At 41.2% G+C, this 23,987-nt stretch overlaps 2 protein-coding genes across 8 annotated transcripts in view; one reads left to right on the top strand and one right to left on the bottom strand.

The window, feature by feature from the left end:
- Nucleotides 1-204: 204 nt before the first annotated feature.
- On the top strand, nucleotides 205-17,822 carry syt14b (synaptotagmin XIVb). 7 transcript variants are annotated; one of them, XM_079368420.1, is made up of 12 exons: nucleotides 205-223; nucleotides 411-481; nucleotides 716-794; nucleotides 3,956-4,003; nucleotides 8,746-8,813; nucleotides 10,165-11,109; nucleotides 11,341-11,481; nucleotides 11,646-11,908; nucleotides 13,276-13,713; nucleotides 14,295-14,475; nucleotides 14,849-14,905; nucleotides 15,492-17,822. In XM_079368420.1, exons 6-12 carry the CDS (start codon nucleotides 10,221-10,223, stop codon nucleotides 15,806-15,808), a joined length of 2,286 nt encoding a protein of 761 aa, XP_079224546.1. In that variant the 5' UTR covers nucleotides 205-223; nucleotides 411-481; nucleotides 716-794; nucleotides 3,956-4,003; nucleotides 8,746-8,813; nucleotides 10,165-10,220; the 3' UTR covers nucleotides 15,809-17,822. The 7 variants fall into 7 exon arrangements, with proteins under 7 accessions (XP_079224546.1, XP_079224548.1, XP_079224549.1 ...); XM_079368422.1 differs by lacking the exon at nucleotides 205-223 and having other exon boundaries at nucleotides 327-481; nucleotides 11,649-11,908; XM_079368423.1 differs by lacking the exons at nucleotides 205-223; nucleotides 14,849-14,905 and having other exon boundaries at nucleotides 327-481.
- A 200-nt stretch (nucleotides 17,823-18,022) lies between these two features.
- extl3 (exostosin-like glycosyltransferase 3) overlaps nucleotides 18,023-23,987 on the bottom strand; it is a 29,132-nt gene continuing 23,167 nt past the window's right edge. Inside the window, exons 4-6 of the mRNA XM_079338495.1 lie at nucleotides 22,852-22,996; nucleotides 22,610-22,738; nucleotides 18,023-21,147 (exon numbers count right to left, since the gene is read on the bottom strand). Of these exons, the coding sequence (XP_079194621.1) occupies nucleotides 20,938-21,147; nucleotides 22,610-22,738; nucleotides 22,852-22,996 (484 nt within the window). The 3' untranslated portion in view covers nucleotides 18,023-20,937. The remainder of the gene's footprint in view (nucleotides 21,148-22,609; nucleotides 22,739-22,851; nucleotides 22,997-23,987) is intronic.

Consider the following 23,987-nt stretch of genomic DNA (forward strand, 5'->3'; position numbering starts at 1 on the left):
TGCAGTGTAAATTCCCATCAAACACAATCACACTATTGTTTCTTTACATTTTTTTGATGGTTTACGATAAAGAATGCAACATCAATGCAACATAATTTGCATCTATGATAATATAATATTAAGTTTAAAAAGATCTGTGCCTCAAGTGGGGAGGGGGCACAAGCCCGGCTTCTTATGGTCCGCCCATAGCGACGGATGTGATAAGAGTTGTGTCCTAGATTTAGTAAGTTCACCACATTCATAAACGAATATGTAAAACTCGAAATGAAAGGAAATTGTCTTAACTTAATTTTATAATGATGTCAAATAAAATGTTCTGTATCCTATTAACGTTTGTAAATATTAAGTTAGTGTAACAAAATCACCTTATCTTTTTCAACTGTGTGCATGACATGTGTGAATGAGCTCAGACTTGTTCTGCTGACAACGTGTGTCAGAAAGAAGGTGTTGTTTTCTTAAAGAAGCATCATTCAGATACTCGGTAAGTAGATCATTTCACTATTTTTCACGACTTGCACACAGTTCCAAAAATAGTTTTGTCAAAATTAGTTTTTAGTTATGATCTTGTCTTTTTTTTTTCTTCTTCTTAATGTAGCTTTTTAAAATCAAAACATCACATCTTAAATCCTCTTCAAACTACATTGTTTTTTCTTAAATGGTTTCCTTGCAGGGTAACTCTTACACAATCTCTCTGTCACACACACACCGTTCACAGGCTCATGAATGACCTCCCTCCACCATCACACCCCCCCACAGTTGGTAGAGTCCGGGACGGAACATCATGGCGATTGACGGTAAGTACTCGGTCTCAGGTGTACCGTCGGACTCGTGAGAAACTTTGCTCGGGACAAAATGTGAACGCTCTTAAAAAAAATCACATTTTGTACTTTTCCGAGCGAGTGTGTCTCTGCGATCTAAGAAAAAAAAAAAATCATTTTATTTACTTATATCAGGAGTACCGCAGTGCTCCGTAGCTGGGACAGATAGCAGCTGATGCTGAAGTGCGGCACCTGCACCGATGCAGGAATGTAGTGATCCCTTCATGGGATGCACGCGAGCTTCTCTCAGCCGCGTGAAATGATTCTTTAAGTGGCTTGAGTCGAAGCGCGTTATTTCACCTTTAAATGCCTTTTCCAATACCCGTTTAAAGACCAGCTTGTGACTGTGCAGCGATGGGTATGAATATTTATTTTCCTGGCAGTAACTGACAGCTACAGTATAGCTGCTACTAAGCATCACATGACTTTGTTGTGATACACTTAGAGGACTACATCCCTTAGCGGAGGAATATTGCGTCATATTAAGGAATATTAAAACAGACTGCTGAATGCTGAAAGGACTCTGCTGCCCGTTAATTATTGTAGATGCACGTTGTGATAACACTGCCTCTAATGTTCACGGGCAATGTGTTCAACCTGTCTCAAAACACTGGGCCAACATGGAGCGGTGTCCTCTCAAGGTTTAAATGGAAGTGACCGGGGGACTCATTATCGGATAAAGACATAAGGACGAGTGATCTCGTTTGGAGTAGGCGCGTGCCTTTTGCTCCGTTGTCCCGTCACAGTTCTTCTTGTGTCACGTGCAGCCATGCGTGCGGAGGTCTCTATTGATACTCTGTGAAGAAGACGAGAGAGGTGCTATATGATGCATCAGCATTGTCTTGTCATAAGCAATAAAGTGGAATAGGACATGGAACTCAGTTCAGACCTTTATTGTCTCTGGAAGAGACATTTGATTTACAGCAGTGTGTATAAACACGACAACAAATAATAAGTCATAGGGCAACATTGATTCATGCATGAATCTCAGAATTTCTCCCTAGGCTTTATAGTTTATATCCCATCTATAATGGATTGTTCTTTCAAATCAATACAAGATGTTGAATTTGAATTTTGACGCTTGAAATATAGGCTTTACAGGAACGTCTGGGAATCAAGATTGTCTTTTGGAAGTTCTTTTTTTAAACTTTTCATCATCTCCTTGTTTGATCTTAAGTTTGCACACATGTTCAGTGGCTTTTGAAGGCTTTTCTTTAAGTCAGTAAGACATGGTGGACATGTTTCTTTGTGTTTACCTTGATTCACCTGGGATTCTTTGGGATTCATTTAGTAACTTTTTTTTTTTTTTTAGCTTAATGTTGTAGCTTTTAACCCCCGGTGCAAACTTAAATTACCTTTACTGTAATACTTGACAGAGATTAGATTTTATCAGGCAATTCATATTCATAAATTATGCTTTTATGCAGAATTATGTTTTTTTCTTTTACAAACTGTGAGGCACATTAATGCATGGAGCACCGTTGATACAATGCTTTGCAGAGTTAATGCAAAGCATTTTATAACATGATGAGCATTAAAAGACATACTTGAGCATAATGCAAATATATAATATAATCCTATAAAGATACAAGATCAAAATGAAACAAATATATATGACATGTATGCAAAAATATAAAATTAACATAAATACATTCATTTATCATCACATTGGGCCATTCATTCATGATTATTTGTGATTACTTTGCGCACCTCACAGTGCTAAAGTACTCATAAGTCTATGTAACAGAGTCTTACCTTCTTAACAAACACAGTTTCATCTACTGGTGTTGATTAATTAAAATGGTTTTTGTAAATAATGCATTCAGGCTCACAGTTAGCTCCAGCCTGGCTGCCCCCGAAACCCTCCACAGGGGGGCTGTGGTGGTGAAATCCACCCAGTCTTTAAGCACTTCACTAAGTGTAATGAGATGCTTTAATTAATTTCTGTTTTGTAATCAGAAGAAGTATGTAAAGTACTTAATGGACAAATGAGAAACAAATATTCCAAATATTGAATGTTATTTACCAACAATTTAGGCTATTGAGTAAATTACATCCAGATAGATAGATAGATAGATAGATAGATACTTTATTGATACCGAAGGAAATTCAATGAGGTCTCTGTAGGGAATGCCATCATGATTTCCATTTTGTAGTTGGAGCAATTTTGATTTCATGGATTTAAACTCGAACCAAATTACAAAATCCAATCCCGCATGTGAGAGGTGACACCAAAAATTTCCTGGATAGGCCTCTATGTTTACTTTTTAATCTCATTTATTAAGACACGTACAGACAGAAAACAAAGGTCATGGTGCAATTTGTAATTCCCAATTCCTTACATTTAGAACTGAAGAGAGTCCCACTATTCAGGTGTCCTCTCTAACTTAAAGTGTTAAGCCATGAGAGATAATGTGTGAATTCATGTATGTGCACAAGCCTGGAGGAATGTGAGTGTCTCCCTGTCTCCCTCATTAAATCAAGCCTCACAGGGATTAAAGTAACCTGAATGTAATAACGTCGAGGTAATTTCAACAACAACTGCAAATCAAAACTGTTCCTGTAATTAAGAGAAAGTAGTAACGCTTTGAAAACATGGTGTACAGTGTCAAATAACAGGAAATAATCAGGGCTGATTACATTGCTGATTTGGAGCACTCTGAGATCATGACCTCTGTTGTTGTAAACTGGTAATTTAATTGGTTTTGACAACCTGATCGTTCATGTAGAGCAAAAGAAGCCACATACTCAAACTGTTAAAGATTAAACCGGACCACTTTGAGACCAATTTTAACACTTTGATAAATTCAGTAAATCCTCAACAGAATTTAGATAGAAAGTAGGAGACTTTAGCTCTTAAGCTCCGGTAGGGAACCGTTTTTATAAATTTAGAGAAAATGTCTCTCTTATACTATTCTCTCTCCGGACAGTATCATTTTATTGACTTGCTTTCCCTCCATTACTTATTTGATTGAGAGTTAAGTTGGTTTTTAGCTTCACATTATGTTTTTTTCTTCTGGCAGAACCATCTGCAGCCAGCTTCCCTAACCTGAGGCCTGAACATATGTTTCCACATGGAATATAGATCTATATATTTGACCTCTTACTCTCCTACATTTAATCTGTTTTTCTCTCAGGAGGGGGGAGGAACTGTGGTGTTCATGAGCTCATCTGTGCCAGACGAGGTAAGACCGTGATCTTGCACTTGTGACTCTGCATAAGTGAACGTTTGGTGTGCGTTTTTGTTTGTTTTACAGCCTCAGCATAACGACGGACATGCTTGACTTAATTTCCACACCATCGCATCGAAAGCGTTTCAGTTTGCTGTTTGCAAATATCTTGCCTCAAGGTCTCAGACAGAACCTTTATAGTCAATTTTTTCTCTGGAGTTTGGGGTGCAGAAAAGTGTCCCTGCATAAACTTCACAAAGCATAATGTCTGAGCGTGAATTATGCATGGCATATCAAGTTTTGGCTCACTTCAGCAAAAGAAAACAGCTGTGTGTTCATGATTTATTCAGTGTGGAGGTTTTGTTACGTATCAGAGGTCCATGTGTAAGCAACATTTCCAGATTGTCTACTTTTTAGGCAAGAATACCCTTTAAACCAAAGCCAATATGTGTGCGCTGTCTCGAAACATACAAATAGAATTTTTGATTATTATTATTCAAGTAACATCGTACTGGGAGGACATTTGACATCATTTCTTCTTTCTGTGTCTTAATGATGTTATAACATGACAGAATTAATTCCTCATTTTCACAAACACATTTAATTTAAATGAAGTCACGTTTCTCGCAGGTTATTTATTCTTTTGCTGTTTTTAAAGTGAATGCTTCAGTGGTTGTGTTTTTCATATTTGTTTGGTCTCTGGAGTCTTTATCTTGTAGGGGGGGGGGGGGGGAGACGCAGAATAAATCCTGAGGCTCAGTTTGGAGTTTGGCTTCAGCACACATGCTGTAGAAATTTTATTTTGTTTGTTTACTTTTTCAATGCAGTCAGAGAAAATTGCTTTAGGTGAAAGAGGGGGATTTAAAAAGGTCAGATAAGGAGAAAGAGAGGTAGCTGCTAATTAAAAATCCATTCATCTTCTCTGCTGTTGAGAGTAATATCAGACTTTTTATGGGAGTGATGCGTATTGTGTGAAATGTGAACGTTAGCAGGTTTAGCTGTGTCTGGAGCGTCCCCACTTTTTGCAGTGTACATTAACAGAGGGTTCAGGTTTCCTCATGTGCCTTAAATTATTCAGCCGCAGTTGACATTTACAGTGCAGGGCTGTGAGTGAAGTGCCATCAAACCCCGGGGAAACAGGGCCATAAGCTGTACGTTTGGACCACAGGCGGCTGCAGAGGTCACCCCGGCTCAATCAACACAAATGTCAGCAGTGAGAGTTGATACGGAAGCTTGGCAAGGGCTGGGACGGACTAAGTTGTAAGGGATTTATTACATGTTGGATTACTTCAGAGCAGGTCGACTTTGTTTTTCCCTCTTCCAGAGTCATCTGGCAGAAGAAGTGATCATAGAGCTTGTTTTGAAAACAGAGGGTTTTAAAAAAGGATATTCATGTAGAGCAGGTAAGCTTCACACTGCTGCCGTATCCCTCTTATACTTCTCTTTCCTTTCTCAGAGTTTAGCATTTATCATTCTGGCAGTCTGCAGCAGCACGAGCTGTCAGGCTGAAGAGGTCTCTGCCTGTTGCCATGGTGAAACAAGTCCGTCCATAAGTTGAGTCTGCAGTCAGGAGGTTTGAGAACTATGCCTGTTATTTTTCTCTGCAGGGAGAAAGCCGACTTCACACTGATGACCATTTTAATCAGGGCCATGCTGATAGTTGTTTCAGAAACGAGCACCTGCTACAAAGCACATGCTGCAACATTTGGGCTGTGTCTGCTTCACCAGACACAGCGGCCTGGAATGCACCGCTGTGTTTTTTCTTTGCTTTATCTAATATGGCTGCTTTTAGGACGATTTGTTCTTCGCTGTTTGTCCCAAAAAAATGTCATAATTATCAGAAAGGTGTTGCACAAAGTTACCCAAACCGATGTCTTCAATAACTTGTCTGTCAGTCATGAACTCATAGTTATCAATTTGATGTATTAATGGTACAGAGATTAGAGGAAAATCAGCATGAGAGGCAGAGGTGAATAAAGGTTTAAAAACAATCAAAAAGCTGAAATCCTAAACTAATCCATTCATTTATTAAGCCAACCTCTTTGATTTATCTTTTAAACTGTGGACATTATTAGAATTAAACATTTAGAGTCAAAATGATACAAAAGATTTAGCAAACACATTTATTTTAAAAGATTTGCCAGTCAGGATAGATGAATCATCAAATACAACAAGGGATGTGCATCTTTACTGTTCCCACGATTGAATAATGATTATGGTTATATTGTGTGATTCCATTCAATATCAGGATGTGTCATGATGGGTGGCCTCCTCAATTTTTTATATTTCTGCACATGATGACTTTTTCTTCGATGGTCAATGTCAACATAACTATCTCCACATTGTACACCTAAATAAATGTACCATAATAATCGATTATGTTCTCACACTGCATTGGTGCAGAATGGTCCGCATCACATCGTAAAAATGATTCAACACTCCTGTAATACAAGGAAGTAGCTTAAGTGGCACACAAGCTGCACAAGGTCATTTTTTATTAAGGCACAACGCTGAATGACAATTTCATCAAAGACTACACTTGTGCTGTGACCTCATATATTTCATTTAAGCTGTTCATTCGATCTTATCCAAATCCAAACAACATTTAGCTTTAGTACGTTAAACTTTCTTCCTTTATTAACTACTTTTAGGGCTGGGCAATTTATTGAATTTCATTTCAATTTTGGCTTCCAACAATCGTGAAAACAAGATCATGGAGATGAAACGATTACTGAGTTTCATGAGCACATGGCACGCCAAGTTGTGCTCATTTTGTCCAAATGTGTTGTCCTCTGTGGTAAACATTTGTCTTTGTTGTTATACTTTTTGCCACATCAACACTACCTCAAGAATGATTATTATTTACTTGTTTTATATATTATTCTTTTTCCACACTAATTTATTGTTTGTTAAATGTTGAGTGTTTAAATTCACTAAATGCACGTCATCCAGATGTTGCAAAATCGATGAGTAATCATGCTTAATAATTGTGATTTTTGTTTCAAATTAATCACTAATGAGTTTAGCCATAATGGAGCCCTAACTACTTTCTTTCTAGTTTTCTGTTATTATTTTTATTGCACAGAAAACACCAAGAAAGATTCCTTGGATTTGTACTTGGCAATCAACTTAACTCTAATTATGATAAATATTGCAATAAACCAAACAATGGCAGTTAAATGATGCAGGAGTGAGTGTGTGATTTTGGAGACAAAAGTGAAGCAAAAGAAGTGTGGCGTGTGACTTTTAACATGTTTGTTAAGCAGAAACACTGCTTATGTAACAATGGCGAGTAAAGTCTGGGTTGCTTTAAGTAAGTCATTTTTTCTTTGGCTTCTACTGGGTGCTTTATTTTACCTCCCTTGTTGGGCTGCACATAAAATTTAATTGCCTTGTTTCACCCAAGTCTCATCCTGCCAGCTTCCCTGTTTTACAAAGACGACATTTCAGCTCTGTCACTGCACACTGTTCTTTTGTACATTTCAAACAGAGAAGCGAGGTGGAGTAAATGGTGCATCATCCACACTTTGAACCGTTCTCATTTGGCTGTGGAAAAGGATTTTTTGAGTAATGTAAAAGATACCAAGTCGTGGTGATGAACACAGAAAGAATCGTCACCCAGTTCAGAAGTTTACGAGATCTTCTTTTAGCAACTGTTGTTTGAAGACACAACAAGCAAATGTTTTAAAAAAAACAACCGTAACAAAGTATCTCTGAAAAGTATGTGGATGCCAAATAGACAATTATCCAGTTACATGACTTCATTTTCCAATGTTGAAAGACATATTGAATGTAATATTTATGCTCTGTTATCTGTATATACAAGAAGTCCTGGGTACTTTTTGTTGCTAGGCTATAACTGGACATTACTGGTTCAGGGGGGGGTTAAAATGCGTGGGTGCGGAATGCCTTAAGGATCAGTGCCTTACATAATATGTTATAGGATCCACTGATGTATATGTCCATGTAATAGGGGAATCAAAAACAACATTATGTTGCTAAGAGGCTGAAATATTGAATTCAGTTCAGACGCCTCATATCGTGTGCTTTTTATTGTGAGCTTCATTTCCACAGATGCCCTTTCCACTGAGGCATTTGGTCTTTACAAAGGCCATCCATGCCTCATTTTCTCAGATTTCCCCTTATACTTCAGCTATTGCGGTGTTTCTGTGTTGTACCTTATTAAGTGCAGGTCCAGTTCTCCGAGTCTGCGTTTCAGTCAAATACAGTTCCTTTGAGGCTCTTGTAAAAATAGCACAGCAGCAGCAGCGGCAGCAGCAGTACACGGCTGTGTGGTAACATGAAGTATGGTTGGCCTACATACACGGCTGTAGATTCTATCTGCATCTCCTCTGAAGTGGAAACTGAAGTGTTTAAAAGAACAATAGCTAAAGCTCCACAGACAAGGCAACATTTCAGCAGTTGAATATCAAGTAAAGATGCTTATCATCAAATGGAAGTATTTGTGGTTTCACAGTGAGGTTGTTTGAAACTTTAAAAGTGTTTCTCAGCTTGCGGCCATCTGTGTGTGTTTCTGTTTATCGCCAAGGGAATCTGGTCTGGAGTTCTAACTGTTAAATACCTCTACAATCACTATTACTTATGTAATATGTCTATGTCTAATTTTGGTTCCCCCCCCCCAATCTCTCTGTTTCTCTCTTCCCTTTTTTCTCCTCAGTCTCTCCTGAACTGCTGGGTGTCCTGTCTTCCGTCGCAGCTTTCATGGCGTTGATTGCTCTGTTTTTTCTTTACCTCAGCAACAAGCTGTCAGTGGATAATCCTGACAATCTGTCACATCTCAGTGGCTATAAAAACACCCAGCCAGGTACTCAACACACTCACACCCACCACTGCATCTGCATATAAACACACAGCAGGATTATTATTTCCCTTGTTCGGGGTTGTTTTTAGCCCTCTGATTATGAAACCAGATCAAATCTAAGAACAACACTATTTTCATGATTAAAGATGCATTACTGGATCCATCCATAGAAACCTGGAACATTCTTGATGATTGTGGAACTCAGTTGATTTGGGCCTGAGAATAAAAAAGTGAGGAGGCATTGATGGCGGAAATAAGAGGACAATCAGTCTAAAATAAGTACTGGGGTAAAAAAAACCTTAAAAAATACATGAAACCGAGTAAAGTGGAGGCAGGAATCATAAGAAACTAAGGCCCTGTTATGGAATCGTTGTGCTTTTGGAGCTCTGCTATGAGAGAACATAAATAAATTTACATTTTAATGTCTTCTTGTGAGTGGTTTTCAGCCTGTTTGGACATATTCTTGTCTCTGCAATGTTTGGAGAATGACTGACTGGTTTAAAATGCATCTCAATCAGAAAACAGATTTTGGCTATAACTTAAAATATCATTTGTGAATTATACCACTATGTTGCTTGAAATGTGTACTTAGATCAAGTGATTATGTGTTTGTCGACATATTTTAACCAGAAGGTCCATTTTTTAACACAATATCAGAGGAAAAGGTCCAAAAGCAGGACCACCCTCAACAATTCAATTGATGAGATTTTGGCAGTCAAGGATAAAAAAAAAACCAAAGTCGATGCGACCTCCTTAAAAAAACAAATTTCAGAGCTGTTACTTCAGTTGAGAAAAAGCAACACAAAAAAAACCCTCAATCTTATTTAACATATAAGATCCATAAATCGTGGGAATATCAAAGGGAACTCTGCTGCAACATAATGTAAGGAAAGCTGTTTTCACACATGCACTCACGATTTGATCATTTCAGCCTGCTGCTGGATTCTACCTGTGTTGCTTATTAAAATATTTCCCTTATTTCATGAAGTTTTCCCTGAAAAAATAGAAGAAAAAAAAGAAGAAGAGAGGAACGGGGTCCTGGAGGCAAGACATGTTAAAAACGATCTCCCTCCTGATCATATAGTGACTTCTCATGTTTCAAATCCCTTTAATGATTATTATTCTTATTTTGTTTTGAGGATAATGTACTCTTTCAAATATTCTCTGCCGCAGTTACACAAATCAATGAAACTAAAAACCTTTTAGCTAAATGATAGCGACATAAAAAAGGAGAGTTAGGAAACGTGAATTATAACCATTACAATCCCCAGATTTGTATGTTTGTCTGTGTTGATCTGTGCACACACTGTGAGCGTGCTGCTGCACCCTGCTAACAAACACGTGTCCATGTCAGTGCCTCTGATGAGCTAATCTAGCAGTCGGTGTGCTGACCGGGTCCCTGGCTGAGATATGGCCTTCTTCAAGAGCTTCCAGCAGAACCTCCCATCTGTCAACATTTCCTCCATCCTGGACACGGTCACCAGCCGTGTGGATGACCTGGCCAACGCCGTCAGCGATGTCACGTACGCCGTCAGTGACCAGCTGACAGAGCAGGTCACAACCGTCATCAACAAGGTGCAAAAGGAGGAAGATGGAGAGAACAACAGTGGCAGCCAGGAGGTGGGGCAAACGCCGGCCGCACAGGAAGGCAAAGGTGGCAGTAAAAGCATGTGGCAGATGTCCAGAGACTCGGAAACTGGCAACACAGGTGCAAAGAGCAGCCAGGCCGGAGATACTACGGAGGCAGAGAACACGCAGAGCCAGCTGGAGTGGGAATGGAGGGACGGATGCTGGCGAGTTAAAAGGACAGAAGCCGAGTTAGCGGAGGAAGAGAAGAGGAAGCAAGAGGAGAAGGAGCAGCAGGAGAAGAGAGAGCAGAGGAGGAAAGAAAGGAGGGAGAAACAGCTGGAGAAGGAGGCCAAGTTGCAGAAAAGCAAAGAGGAATGCCAAGATGGAGAGCGAGAGGACGCTGTGCAAAACGAAATGGAAAGTGACAACCTCGACAAGTCGGCGGCTCAAAAGGGAGGCGATGTCTGCGATGAAACCCCTCAGTCGCAAAAGAAAGAGCTAAAAGAAGAAGAAGAAGATGAAGAGAAAGAGGGCAGCCTTGAGAGAGAAGGAGATGATGAGGAGGAGGCGGAGCCATCCAAAGCGTCCCCGACTGTAAAAAAGAAAAAGTCCGACAAGAAAAAGAGTAAAGGAGCAAAGAGAGGCTCCAAAAAATCGCAGGACAGCTCAGATGGGGAGAAAAAGAAGGAGAGAGGGAAGAAAGGAAAGAAGAAAAAGAAAGGGAACAAAGGTTAGAAAGTGTGCTGCTTCTGTGTCATCGCCTGGATCTAATTCTTCTTCTCCCTCTCTTTGTTTGCAAACTCCTCAATTATTAAACCAGCCCTCATTTCTTCGCCTCATATTCACCTTTTCCGGAGTGGAAGCATCTGCATCTCTGCTGTTTTTTTTAAACTCGGCCCACATTGTGTTTTGTGTGATGAATGTGACGTTTGAACTGGAGTCTCCCTGTGTTCTTTTTCAGAGGGAGTCGTATCAGACAGCGAGGACGACAAAGGGCCCGAGGCGACGGCTCAGCAGCACACAACAGCATCTGTGTGGAGTACCAACCGCAAACAGTCCACTGAGAAGGGAGGATACAGCAGTGAGGCCTCCAGTGAACGGGGTGAGAGGGTGTCACTCCTGTTATACATCTTTTATTTGTCTTTTCATTTCGTTTTATAGGGGGACAATACAGGAGTGTGCTTGTAAAGATAACAGTATGAGATATAAAGATACAAATCCTAATCACAATTTCACAGCTCTGATTCTCCCCGTCTGTCACTCCAGCAGCAAACAGCATCAAGAGAATAAAGAACGACTCCTCTCTCAGCGAGCACCAGCCTCCTCCCTATCAGGACGTCAGCTCCGCAGCCCGTGTGACCTCTCGTCCTCGTCCCGAGCGCGCGGTCAGGAGGGGGTCGTCCATGCAGCACTGCGACAGCCCCCGTGGCTCCAGTGAGGCCAGCGTGGACCAGGACACTGAGAGCTACCTCAACAAAGGCTGCGAGGAGGACATACCCAGTGACAGCACGGCTGTGCTGGGACCAGAGGTGAGAAAAGAGATACTGTCATTTCCACATCAAATGTTCTAAAGCAACTACAACAACGTGTGTTTTTTATTTAGCTTACATTTAGGCTGGGACGTTCATCTTAGCCTGAGTATGAAAATAGTTATAATGGCATTTATATAGCACCTTTAAAAGTCAAATATTATGAAAAATACACCATGTTTTTCAAACACTGACATGTGTCCCTAGTCTGTCCACAAACCTCCAAATTATTTTTAAAAAATGTCCACCCCCTCCGTCTTTTGCCTGCACCGCTTTTTAGATAACATTTGCCGTTTGGAGATTTTCTCTTTATGACATCACAAAGGGCAGTAACCCCTCCCCCAGGTGGGCGACACTCTCACAGATAAGTGTTTGTTCTGTGAGTTCTCCTTCTCACCATAAACAATCAGGCATGGAGTGAGTAGCCCAAGCCATCCAAGCCCTTCCAGAGAGGGGCGTGGTTAGACACAGCTCATTTACATTTAAAGGTACAGACACAGAAACAGCCTGTTCTGAGCAGGGCTGAAACAGACGGGTTCATAGACATGATCAACTACAGGACCAAAATGGATTTAAAACAAGACACTTGACAGACATGTTTGAAGAGTTCTGAGTTTTCTTGAACTGGTTGAAAAGGAGGAGAATATGTGACCTTTAAAAACAAGGGTTCCAAATGTGCTGCTTTGACATACAAGCAAAAACATACATAAGAACACAAACAGGAACCAACAAAATTATCAACCCAAACATGATAAAAACCCACATAACCACACAACGGAAACGGAGGACAATTTTTGCCAAATAAGGCCACAAGAACGATTTCATGAAGTATGATAAGCAGCAATAAGACATTAAAAGGACATGGTCATCAGTTATTCATTAGACATTTATGTCCGGCCACTACAGTAAATAGATACAGTGTGTTGTTTACTGTAGAGATGTGCTTCCATTACAGTGTCAGGTACAGTTACAGTTCATCTGTATCAGGAGAGGGGTGGGGGTCTGGGGTTACTGGAGGTTTGTACATGTCTCAGAGAAAAACATTAAAGCCATTTAAACATTAAAAATAAACCTTTTTTTATTGTCTACGTTTGTGCAAATACATCCTAAAATCTTTAACCCCTATTCAAGACAATCTGTAAACGAATACAATCGGTCCCAAAATGCTGGTATAAACTTAGACTTTCAGGTTATTTTATTTATTTTCCTCAGTTTTACCTTTGACCTGATATTAAATCCAAGGCTGCTGGGACATAAGTAGATTAAGTGACTTTCAGAAGTAGGATGAAGTTGATGAAATCCCTTCCTCTTTTATACTCATCCTTCTCTTTTTCTCCTTCCTATGATTCTGTTTTTTTGTGCTTCAGGATGGCTCTGGGCCTCAGCTCCCCACAGCCTACGAGCCCGAGGCCCTCGGGAAGTACGGCACGCTGGACGTCGCCTTCGAGTACGACTCTGGCGAGCAGTGGTTGGCTGTCACGGTCACCGCTGCGACAGACATTCCCGAACTCAAACAGACTGGAAACATTGCGTGGCAGGTCCACCTGGTCCTGCTGCCCACGAAGAAGCAGCGGGCCAAGACGGGCGTGCAGAAGGGCCCCTGTCCTGTTTTTACTGAAACATTCAAGTTCTCCAGGGTGGAACAGGAAGCCCTGGGAGACTACGCTGTTCGATTCCGCCTGTATAGCATCCGGAGGATGAAAAAAGAGAAGGTCCTGGGGGAGAAGGTGTTCTACCTGACTAAGCTCAACCTGCAGGGGAAGATCGCTCTTCCTGTCACCCTGGAGCCTGGCTCTGAACTTACGGTGAGAACACTTTGTGATTTCTATTTAATGCTGAGCACAGATTTGTATGAAGCATTGGATATCAATTTGACAAAGGAAATACTGTGAAACTGAGTAACTGTTTCCCTCGGCAGCAAATACGTCTTAGTACCTCGAGTAAAGAAAGTTCCATAATTTGTTACAAAAAACTCTGAACCTGAAAAACGCCCATCGCCAGCTGATGGAGCAGGTCACAACCGTCATTAACAAGCTGCAAGAGGAGGAGGAGGGTGGAGAGAACAACAATGGCGGCCAGAGCGAGGGCCAAATGTCAGCAGCACAGGAAGGCAGAGCCAGCAGTAAAAGCATGTGGAAAATGTCAAGAGACACAGATACTTGCAGTACAGGCGCAAAGAGCAGCCAGGCTGGTATAAATAAAGGCAGAATAGTTTGTGGATCAAACATACTGAGAGAAAGAGAAGCATAACATCCAGAAAAATAAAGTACTACATCATCACTGCTCACTGTTGAAAGTTCCAGACTCTGTACACACTGCGACAAATCCTCCCGATTCTTCCTTTTGTTTCATTTCGGACTTCGTGTGTTTGTTTGTTTTTCGCCAGGGTTGTGGCTCCATGGTGAGCGTGTCTCGCAGTGCAGGAGCGGTGTCCTATCGCTCCACAGAAGACTCATCGCTGCCAGAGATCCTCCTGGGTCTCATTTACAACTCCGCCACGGGCCAGTTATCAGCTGAGGTCATCCAGGGAAGCCACTTCAAATCCACAGCGTCAGATAAACCCGTCAGTAAGTCCAAAGTTTCCATCTTTAATCGTTCTGCTTTTGTGCCAGGTTGGAGCGAGCTGCTGAGTGACAATGTAAGTTTTTACCTTGTAATGCCCCTCCCCCCAAAACACGCTGATACACAAGGCGGTTATTTTGGCAAAGCAGATTGGCGAGACTCCCAGCATCATTTAGCACCATGACATTTACATATTTCCTGGCACCAGCAGCAGCGGTTTTTAATAATCTCCATCAAAGCCACAATGCTGCACTTCAGAGTTCTAGCGAAAAAAGCCGCCCCTCTGCTGTGTGTCACACTCTTTATCCTGTTAAACTTGACTGTGTCCTCTCTTTTCTTTCTTCTTTCCAACTTTGTGTGCCGTGCTGTGTGCCAAAGACGGTCTGTTTTGTTGTGTGAAACACTTTGTAGGGGGACAGCTTTATATCATGAGAGGTAAGTCGGAGGGGAAATACATGTTAGGAACAATTATTGAAGGTGGAATATTTGAGTGATGTTTACAGTCAAGGCAAAGAAAGGATTGTGGGCACATCACATATATCTATATATCAGTATGCATCTTTTGTTGTAATGGAACGTCTTGAACCGAGCAATTTTTTTAAAATGAAAAAAAAACGGTCCACTGAGAACCTCTACGTCCATATGTGAGCACATTTCAACTATGAAAATAATTTCTTTTATTCTAACTTTAGGTTATCTGTTAAGTTTACTTTCCAAAAGTCCATGGTCTAAGTCTAAACTGCTTTACATTAGGTTCATTTTCTGAAGGTCTATTAGTCTGAGACGGACAAAAAAACGCCTCAGAGAGTTAAGATTGCAACAAAGGTTATTTAAGAAAACAAGAGGAGGTTTTAAGATACGTATATGACCCTTCAAGAAAACAAATGTTGTATCTTCAGTCTGGTTTATTTGAAAACATAGATATAATATGGTAGACGTAGTTCTTCTGCAGTCTGCAGTATTTGTTGCAGTACCAATATCTCACCACTGGATGCCGCTCTCTCACCACTCGTCTTTCCAGACACCTACGTGAAGCTGACCATGCTGGACTCCAAGGGCAAAGAGATGTCCAAGTGTAAAACGGCCGTTTGCCGTGGACAGCCCAACCCCACCTACAAGGAGACGTTTGTGTTCCAGGTGGCGCTCTTCCAGCTGTCAGAGGTGTCACTGGTGCTGACGGTGTTCTGCCGCCGGAGCAGCATGAAGCCCAGGGAGAGGGTGGGCTGGGTCTCTCTGGGTCTCAACAGCAGCAGCGAGGAGCAGCAGGCCCACTGGGCCGAGATGAAGGAGGCGGAGGGACAGCAGGTCTGCCACTGGCACACGCTGACCGACACATAGGAGGAAGAGTGACTAAGACCGAACTTACATTCCCTGCAGAGTTTTAGTGGAGCAAGAAGCACCTTTTCAAATGTGTGATGTGTGTGTGTGTGTGTGTTTAGTGCAGTCAGGTGTGAGGACAGGCGTGGGTTCCCAGTCTTCAGTGCCAGAGACTGTGTGACTACCCTTTAATCTGCCACTTTTCTCCAAGGCAGACAGGAGGATTTAATTGGAGGAGGCGTTCGCTCCAGCTCCAGCCTTTTTATTGACAGTCAGATGCAACCGACGGACTGAAAATGAACAAGACTTGAATATCTGAACCAACAGAGAACAGCGGGGAAACTGATTGTCTTCCAGTAAATCTGCCTAAAGCAAAACCTGCATGTTACACCTAACTGTTTACAGGACAATTTTTAGACTCTCTCTCAAACATTTTCTGTCTCTGAATCTTGGACCAAAGAACTCAGTCCAGGACCAGCGGACTCCTCCCCGATTCTCCTGGGCTTCTCTGGACTTCGGCTGCCACCAGCATACCAGACATTTCTCTATCAGTCACAGCCATTGAAGGAGGAGGAGGAGGCAATGTGAAGACTGTTACAAAGGGCCTAAAACATGCTGCAACTATGCTTACAAGCTATGCTTTGTACAGTTTGTTTACATGCACATGACATTATGCAAGATCCACTCATTGGAGTCCCCTTTTCTTTGTTTTTTAAATGATCAAATAGTTTTTCTCTCGTCTCTCTGTGGAATGTTTTACAGCTTTTTCTTTTTTTTTTTTTTATTGTAGTCTTGCATATTTCAGTACACTATGCATCTGACACCACTACAAAACAAGAGGAATGAAATCCTGTCTTCAATTGGATACAGCTCTGCATGCCACCGGTATCAAAGAGCAGCTTCGTTTCCTAGTACAATACAGATTGAGCCTCTCTCACCATTCAGCCTTCTGACAACTCAGCCATGTTCATTCATGTAGAAACACGGTGCTTCCCGCTGAGGAGGAATATGCAACAGCCTTCGCAGTCCAACAAACCTGGACGTTTTAGCCTCGGCTGTGTTTCGCTGTTGAGTGAGTTGGAGTGGCAAAAAATGCATTTATAAGACTAGAGGGTAAATCATATTTTCTCATTACAGTTGAATGAAAGCTGTGCTATTTAATAAAGGCTCAAATGAATGCAATAACTTGTCTGGAAGGGTGAGAAATCTGTGTATACTTCTGCTGTACTCATCTGGAGCAATGCCAATCTTTAACCCTTATTAAAACTGAAATGGTATGAGTCAGAAATCCCCCCACAAGCCGACTGCAGAGGACACAGCAACACCCATGTTTTAGGACAAACTATGAATCCCTCCTCTCTGTTGGCTGAAGCTAGAGGGTGTGGGGTGCATTTTTCTTTCTACTTGTCCTGTACCGACGTCACAGCTGAACACAAAGATCATGGTAAGGGCTGCTGCAACTGCAACGACACAAAGACACTTCAAATATTTCTTCAGGGCAAAAAATTCTGCAGTTACATTTAATTCATTCTAAAATGAATGGGAGCAGATGTCATGCATTCCTGTCTGATAGATTATTGGCTTTTGATTGCAGAACAGTCACAAGAGTAGTTTTTTGAGAGTCATGAGTTTAGCTTGCTATTTTTTTTGTCAGCACAATTAGTGCATAACCAGCATTTATAACTACTGAAGGAACATTACAGGCAACATGTAATTTAAAAAACATTTCGCAGAGGGTTATTAAAACAAAACAAACAAAACGATGTAACATAGCCGTGGACCTGAATAAAGACTAGACTGAAAATGCTGTAGTCTCATTGGCACATTATACATTGAAACCTTAGAAGGGACCGTTTCCGTCTTTGTACAGCTAGTTATTATTTCTCGACATGAATCGGTCATTTCCCGCAGCACTTACTTGTAGCCTAGCAACAGTCGTTTTCCAAGAAATAGTCGGCTCCATAATAATCCAATGTATAAGTAAGTTGTCAAATTGTCTATTAACATTTCTGTTTACAATAAATTAATCCAACACGATTCAGTGTATCAATTATTGAGCTTTACAGGTATTGGACAGTTCTGTCTCCTTTGAATACATCCACACCATAGACTGTATATCATTATTATTTCACATCTATGAACCAGAACAGTTAGCCTATAAGCCTTTTTGCAAGGCTAACTCTTATCTAGTTTGAAGACAGAAAAGAAAGAACGAGGCCATAAATCAAGACAACGTTTTAACAATGTGGAGAGTTTTTATTTCCATGTATCTAGCCTTCAATGGTATGTTTGACTCTGTCATCAGTCGTCAGTGGTACAGTGCAGGAATCAGCTGCAGGTGGCTGGAGCCTTGCCCACAGTTGTGGATCAGACCCAGGAGGAGCACATATTTTCTAAAGTAGTCTAACAGTGACTGACTGCAGCCTTCCAGGGAAATGTACCCTGCTCTGGGCCATAGAAAACCAGCTGTGTTACGGATCCTTGAAGGGGGGGGGGGGGGGGGGGGGGGACCAGGAGTGGAGGTATGGGAGGTTAGAGCTTCAAAACAACAGCCAACCCCATCTACACCCTGAGGTCGATGTCAGAGCCAGCCAGGTAATTATGAGGCCCCTGGAGGTCCAATAAAAGAGTTCAGATGTAACCGTGGGGTAAATGCCTTTTTTAATTTCTGGTGCAACAGAAGTGCAAATTTAGTTTAGTTTACTGCAGTGCAATTCCAAAATAATTAGGAATTATAGCCAATCATCAATCAAAGATTTGTGTTTTTGCACTGGAGAGGCTGCAGAGCAGCAACATCCACCTGCTTTTAAAGCTACTTAACTGTGTGTCCACTGACTGTTGCAGAAGTTTAGGTTATGACGCTCTCTTGCAGGTAAGAACCTGATTGGCTGATCTCAGGTCAGTCCAGCTCCCCCTTGTCATGAATTCAATGGCACAAGCTGGTTTTAGGCTGTCAAATTAGCTGATGGCTCAATCAAGCTGGGACTTCTTAGCAATTATTAGAATAATAACCGACAATGTCTTGACATTTTATTAAATGCGTCATTATCAGATTTTAAAAAACAACTTTTAAACAATAATTTTCAATAAATATACAGGAACTATCGACTTGTTGGAGTTTTTGTTTCATTAAAAAAAACATCCTCACGTCTAGAACCTAATTTCTTATTGTGTTTTATAAGGGGACATTTTCAGGTTAATCTCCTGTTCGGATTATAGACAAGTTCAAATAAAAGGACTTTGGATTTATAATACATGATGGGTCGGGGCTCCAATGGGTTTACTCCTGATAAAGTACCATGCAGTGTGGATTATGGGTGTACATAACTGCACCCATATAGCATTCATTTACACTTGGCACCCTGTAAAATAAACTGTAAAGCAGCAGACATCGTACCTATTTGGCAAAGAAAACATTCATTAAGCAATGGTAATAAAAGACAAAAAACACAAAGCGAAACAAATATGGCGACACCATAAAGTGACGTTTCTGTCTTAGCTTTGAAGGGTCTACACAGGAGTGTGAAATGAAGATTCACGGAAACATGTAAACCTTGCATTGTAAAATTGATGCTGAAAAGACAAAAGTTCAAAACTGTGGAAAATATCATTATTTGCTCTGAGACAGCTTCAACTCTGTTATCTGTAACCATTACAGCCTGCTGTGTATTAGCTAAGCTCAGCAATGTGACTAACAACCCCCCCCCAATCTTGTTTAACCGCTTTTTGGAATAAATCAACACAAACATGTTGATGATGAGTGAGCTTCTGATTTGCTGGTAAAGCTGATTTTGTTCACCTTTGGTTGGAGCCAGTCGCTCTTTGACCCCATCTTCAGTCTTTTATGCTAAGCTAAGCTGAGCTCGGCTAAGATTACAGGCTTCTGGCGGTGGCCTCACAGACAGATTTCCAAGAGGACTAAAACCTCCTCTAATTGAGCAAATAAAAAGTACTTCCCAAAATGTCAAACGTTTCCCTTTAAATGGAACGTCTTTCTAACCATGATTCTAAGAGCACATCACACTTGATTTTCTTTGAAAATTAATCGGACATCCAGAACTATTTTTTGATGATTTTGGCAGCTGTTTTTCTTGACTTTGTTGCAATTAATTAAAAAAGGACATTGTAACTGTTGATCTCTCAATATTATTACATTTAAATACTTTAAAGACTACTTCAACCTCAGACCAATTTTTACAAACATAAGTAAACACCCTTAACAGATGGCCATTATTTAAACGGATCCTACAAGCGTAACTAAATGATATAACGGTGGCTGGTTTTCATGATAAATTCGAGGCATTATGGTGACCGCTGAAGTGAATTCCTTCTGTAACACTAAACGTTGAACATGTTTGGATTGAGGTTCTGTCTGTTCCTCAGACCATCGAGTCTGCGTCTGATCTCCTACAGGCAGAGGTTCTGAAAAATGTTCAATCCACGTAGGAGATTTTTTTTTTTTTTTACATATTTAAACACGACAGTATTAAAAAAAAAAAAAAAAAAAAGTTCAATAAAATAAAATACTTCTGACCATCAGTGCTTCTTTTAGTACAAGAAGTACAGTTTGTATCCATAAAACAGGAGGAAAAAAAAAAAAAAAAAAAAAAGCACAGTAGCAGCCCAGTGTCTTCGCCGCTTTTGCTCTCCCACAATGAAACAGTCGACAGGCTGAGATCAGTCTGTCCGTGATCCTGTTAGAACTGTTATCTCCATTGTCAGTACAAGGTTCATTTAGAGTTTCTGTACACTGTGTACAAGCGCCCTCTTTCCTCAGGAGGACGTCAAGAGGTGCAAATGACATCTGTAGTGGTTGATGACGAGCATGATTGCAGAACATGAAAAAGGACGAGTGTCATCCACTGAAAAAGGCTTCTTTTGTTGGCAGTGGTTCCGTTCAGCTTCCACTCTTCAAACCTTTTAGGACAGTTGAAGATTAGGCCACAAGCCAACAGCTTTTTAAGGTTAGATGATCTTTTCTTCCGCCTGGCAAAATCCCAACCTCAAACTTCCCTCCTGTGCTTTTAACCTGACAGTCCACCCATCCGTCTTCATCACTCTGCACTTTGGGAGCTGCTGTTCTTGTAAATAACTCCGGTCCTTCAACTCCACTCCGCTTTGGGCTCTTTTCTGGGCCGCTCAGTCGGATGCTAGATGAACTTGAAACACTTGGTCTTGTCATGGGGTAAACGAGTCTTAAAGAGCACCGAGTCCACACGAAACTGCGTGTACAGCAGCGGCATGTAGCCGTACACCTTGACGAAGAAGTTGATGCACTTGTGGCGTTCGTGGAAATGGGAGTCGTCGTGTGATAGAGCTTGAGGGCACCCGGGGCAGCGGAAGGTCCAACGAGAGGTCACCTTAGGTAGAGATAAAGAGAGGGTGTTGACTTTGCAGTGTGGAGTATTTTGTGTCAGTTGTGCTTGTGGTACATGACAGCACAACGATGCTGTAGGATGACAAACGTGTGTTATAGGAACCGAAAAAGCCAGTGAAGGAACGAACAGCGATCAAATCTGAACCAAGAACAGACATCCTGTCCAGCTCTGGATTTCTACACATGTTGAAAGTGAAAACTTTGCACTAGGGAGTTTGGAGGACTTGATGTTTATTTTGAGTTCAGAGTAAATGAATGAGAAAACAAATGATAACGTGTCAGTGTGCTGAAATCATTAACTTGGGGGATTTCTGGATTAGACCGGAGCGTCCACGTCCATTATCGAATACACTATCTGCTCATATTGTAGAAACCGAGTCCGGATGATATGCTGCTGCGAGCTGCTTTTAATTTCATTTATTTGAGTAAGCATGACATTTGCTGAACTTAGCTTGGGGCTAGCTTTTATCCTAAATGAGGGTATTGTTGGTGTGCCAAAATAAAACATCGTTAGAAGACAGGAGTGAGTGTGTGCAATAGCACGAGGCTCTTTTTTGAAATGTAACGCATTCATCTCTGGCCTGCATTAGAAGAACGATGCTCGTTTTTTTTGTGATGTTTTTAATCAGTCTGTACGGATGTTGATATTTTTGCCACTTTAGCATCGTATTTTATATCCATCCATCATGTGCATATGTAAGAGTCTCTTTACAAGATTCCTGTTTTAAAACTAGTCCGCCTGAGACATTTATAATTCAGACGCAGTTGGCTTATTAAACCAACTCTACGAACCAATTTGAGCTTAATTATCCCGCCAGCGAGAGCTAATAAAATCTCAGCCAATGATTAATCAAGAAAAGGAAAAACATCCCTAAAGCTGAATTTCAATGTTGTTCAAATCAGCACCAGAGACTTATGGAGAGAAATGTATTTTCTGTTGTATTTGTCTTTGAGAAATACAGGGAAAGTTTTTCTACCATTAAGGAGTCCACATTCAATCTTGCCCTAAATTCATTATTCACAAGGCTTATTCCTTCGCAGTGAACTGCTGTCATGAAACACGCTCAATGAAAGACGTCTTTAATTCCCCACTGAAACACCCTGAATACTAACACACAGCTAAATCTAAAAAAGAAACTTCAGCTGAGGACTGCAATGGCCTTTTTTTTCTCTTCCTACAGCTTCCCTGTCTTGATTGCTATAATAATTTGTCTTGCCACAAATGTGCACTCTGGTAATAAAAAATCCAGGGGCCAAAAAGAAGAAAAAAAAAGAAGATATAGAACACCAATTTAATGCTGTGTTGTTGATTCAGATTTGTGAGAAATATTGGACATGTCACTTTGAGTAATGGGGAGCCGAAGTGGGTAGAAGTATAAATACACGGAGGCCTGAGGGGGATCCAAAGCATGCAGATGCTGGGCTGAACACGCTCTATAACCGACCTTGATGGGGGGTTTACGAGTGATGTGGGAGACCAGGAAGTTCATGGCGATGTCCTCGCAGTTTATGTACTCGTCCACCATGTCTCTGATGGCCTGGGGCATCACGTACGAGTACAAGTAGGCGTAGTACTACGAGAAGAAAACGAGAAAGAGATGTGTGAGAGGAGGCTTCGAGACAGGAAATCAATCCATCCGTCTGAATGGTGTGTGTTTTTTGTTTATTGAGGAGTACAAGATCAGACCTTGTGGAAGAACGCAGCTCCCGTCAGCACCATGGAGAGCTCACACGAGTAGTTGGAGTTGTAAAGCCAGGACTGATGGTTGACGTCCCACGCGTGATACCTCCCAGGAAACCCCACGATGCGATCCCTGGCCTCACGCCACACTCTGTCAAACACAAAGTAAGACCAACTCATTTCAACTCAATTAAAACGGAGACTCACTGGGCAGGAGCGTCAACGATTTTGTGGCTGTGATACTTTTCTGTCATCCAATCGTCGGCTTCCGAGTGTCTGCCTGTGCATATGTCACGCGTTCTCGTCCATCTGTTTTAACTTGTCGTCTGCACAAGTAATGTGACAAATACTTGCCTCTTGGGAGCAATTAAGTAACCGTTCTGTTGTCTTCTTCTGCTGAATGTGACAGTTTTATTCAGATATGTAAACCAAAATGTCCCTCTGGGCTCTTTTTTTCTAAACACGCTGTAGCTCAGTGCAAGAACGTCTTAGATTAAAAAAATGAAAAAAAATGTTTTCCAGTAAATCAGATGGGAAACTTAACAAGAATTTCTTCAGCAGACACAGACGACATGTCAAACATTTTAGGTGTACTCAGGTGTGACAGCTCCTGCCGAGTCGGGGTGAGGAAACATTCCTGGGTAATTCTGGGGCAGTTTGAGACAATTCATGATAAATGACCCCGTTCACACTCACACTCGGAGCCAGTTTCAGCCTGTCTGGACAAGCTGCTGCAGCAACCAAGTCGCAGACGTGGCTGGTACAGGGAGGGGATGGTGCATAAAAATAACATTGCACACTCCTCGATCATTTAATTGGTTTAAACATGGCTTTCAAGTTCCGCTCATCTAAGTACAGAATTAGCAAATGAATCATAAATACAAAGCACAGACGGCTTGTTTTTCCCTTTAATTTCGTCTGGTTCACTTTCTCTGGATGATGCTGCTGCAATTAATTGGAGGACGTTTTCGCTTCTAATAGGGGACGAACATTTAGTTTGTATTCCAAGGTGTTTCCTCACAGCACCTTCGCCGAACATCAATAATTCAACGAAACGATGTCTCCAGTTTCAACACAGAATTATTTTCTTCGTTATTAATGTATAAACCATTGGGCCAAGTGGTTCCCAAAGTGGTGGTTGA

This window comes from Symphodus melops (assembly GCF_947650265.1).
Source record: "Symphodus melops genome assembly, chromosome: 1".
Classification (NCBI taxonomy): Eukaryota; Metazoa; Chordata; class Actinopteri; order Labriformes; family Labridae; genus Symphodus; species Symphodus melops.

Excerpts from the sequence above, each read along its gene's own strand:
- syt14b (XM_079368420.1), top strand. The coding sequence starts at position 10,221 with ATGGCCTTCTTCAAGAGCTTCCAGCAGAACCTCCCATCTGTCAACATT. Across the intron at positions 13,714-14,294 it reads AGCCTGGCTCTGAACTTACG|GGTTGTGGCTCCATGGTGAG; the intron begins GTGAGAACACTT and ends GTTTTTCGCCAG. Across the intron at positions 14,476-14,848 it reads AGCGTCAGATAAACCCGTCA|ACGGTCTGTTTTGTTGTGTG; the intron begins GTAAGTCCAAAG and ends TGTGTGCCAAAG.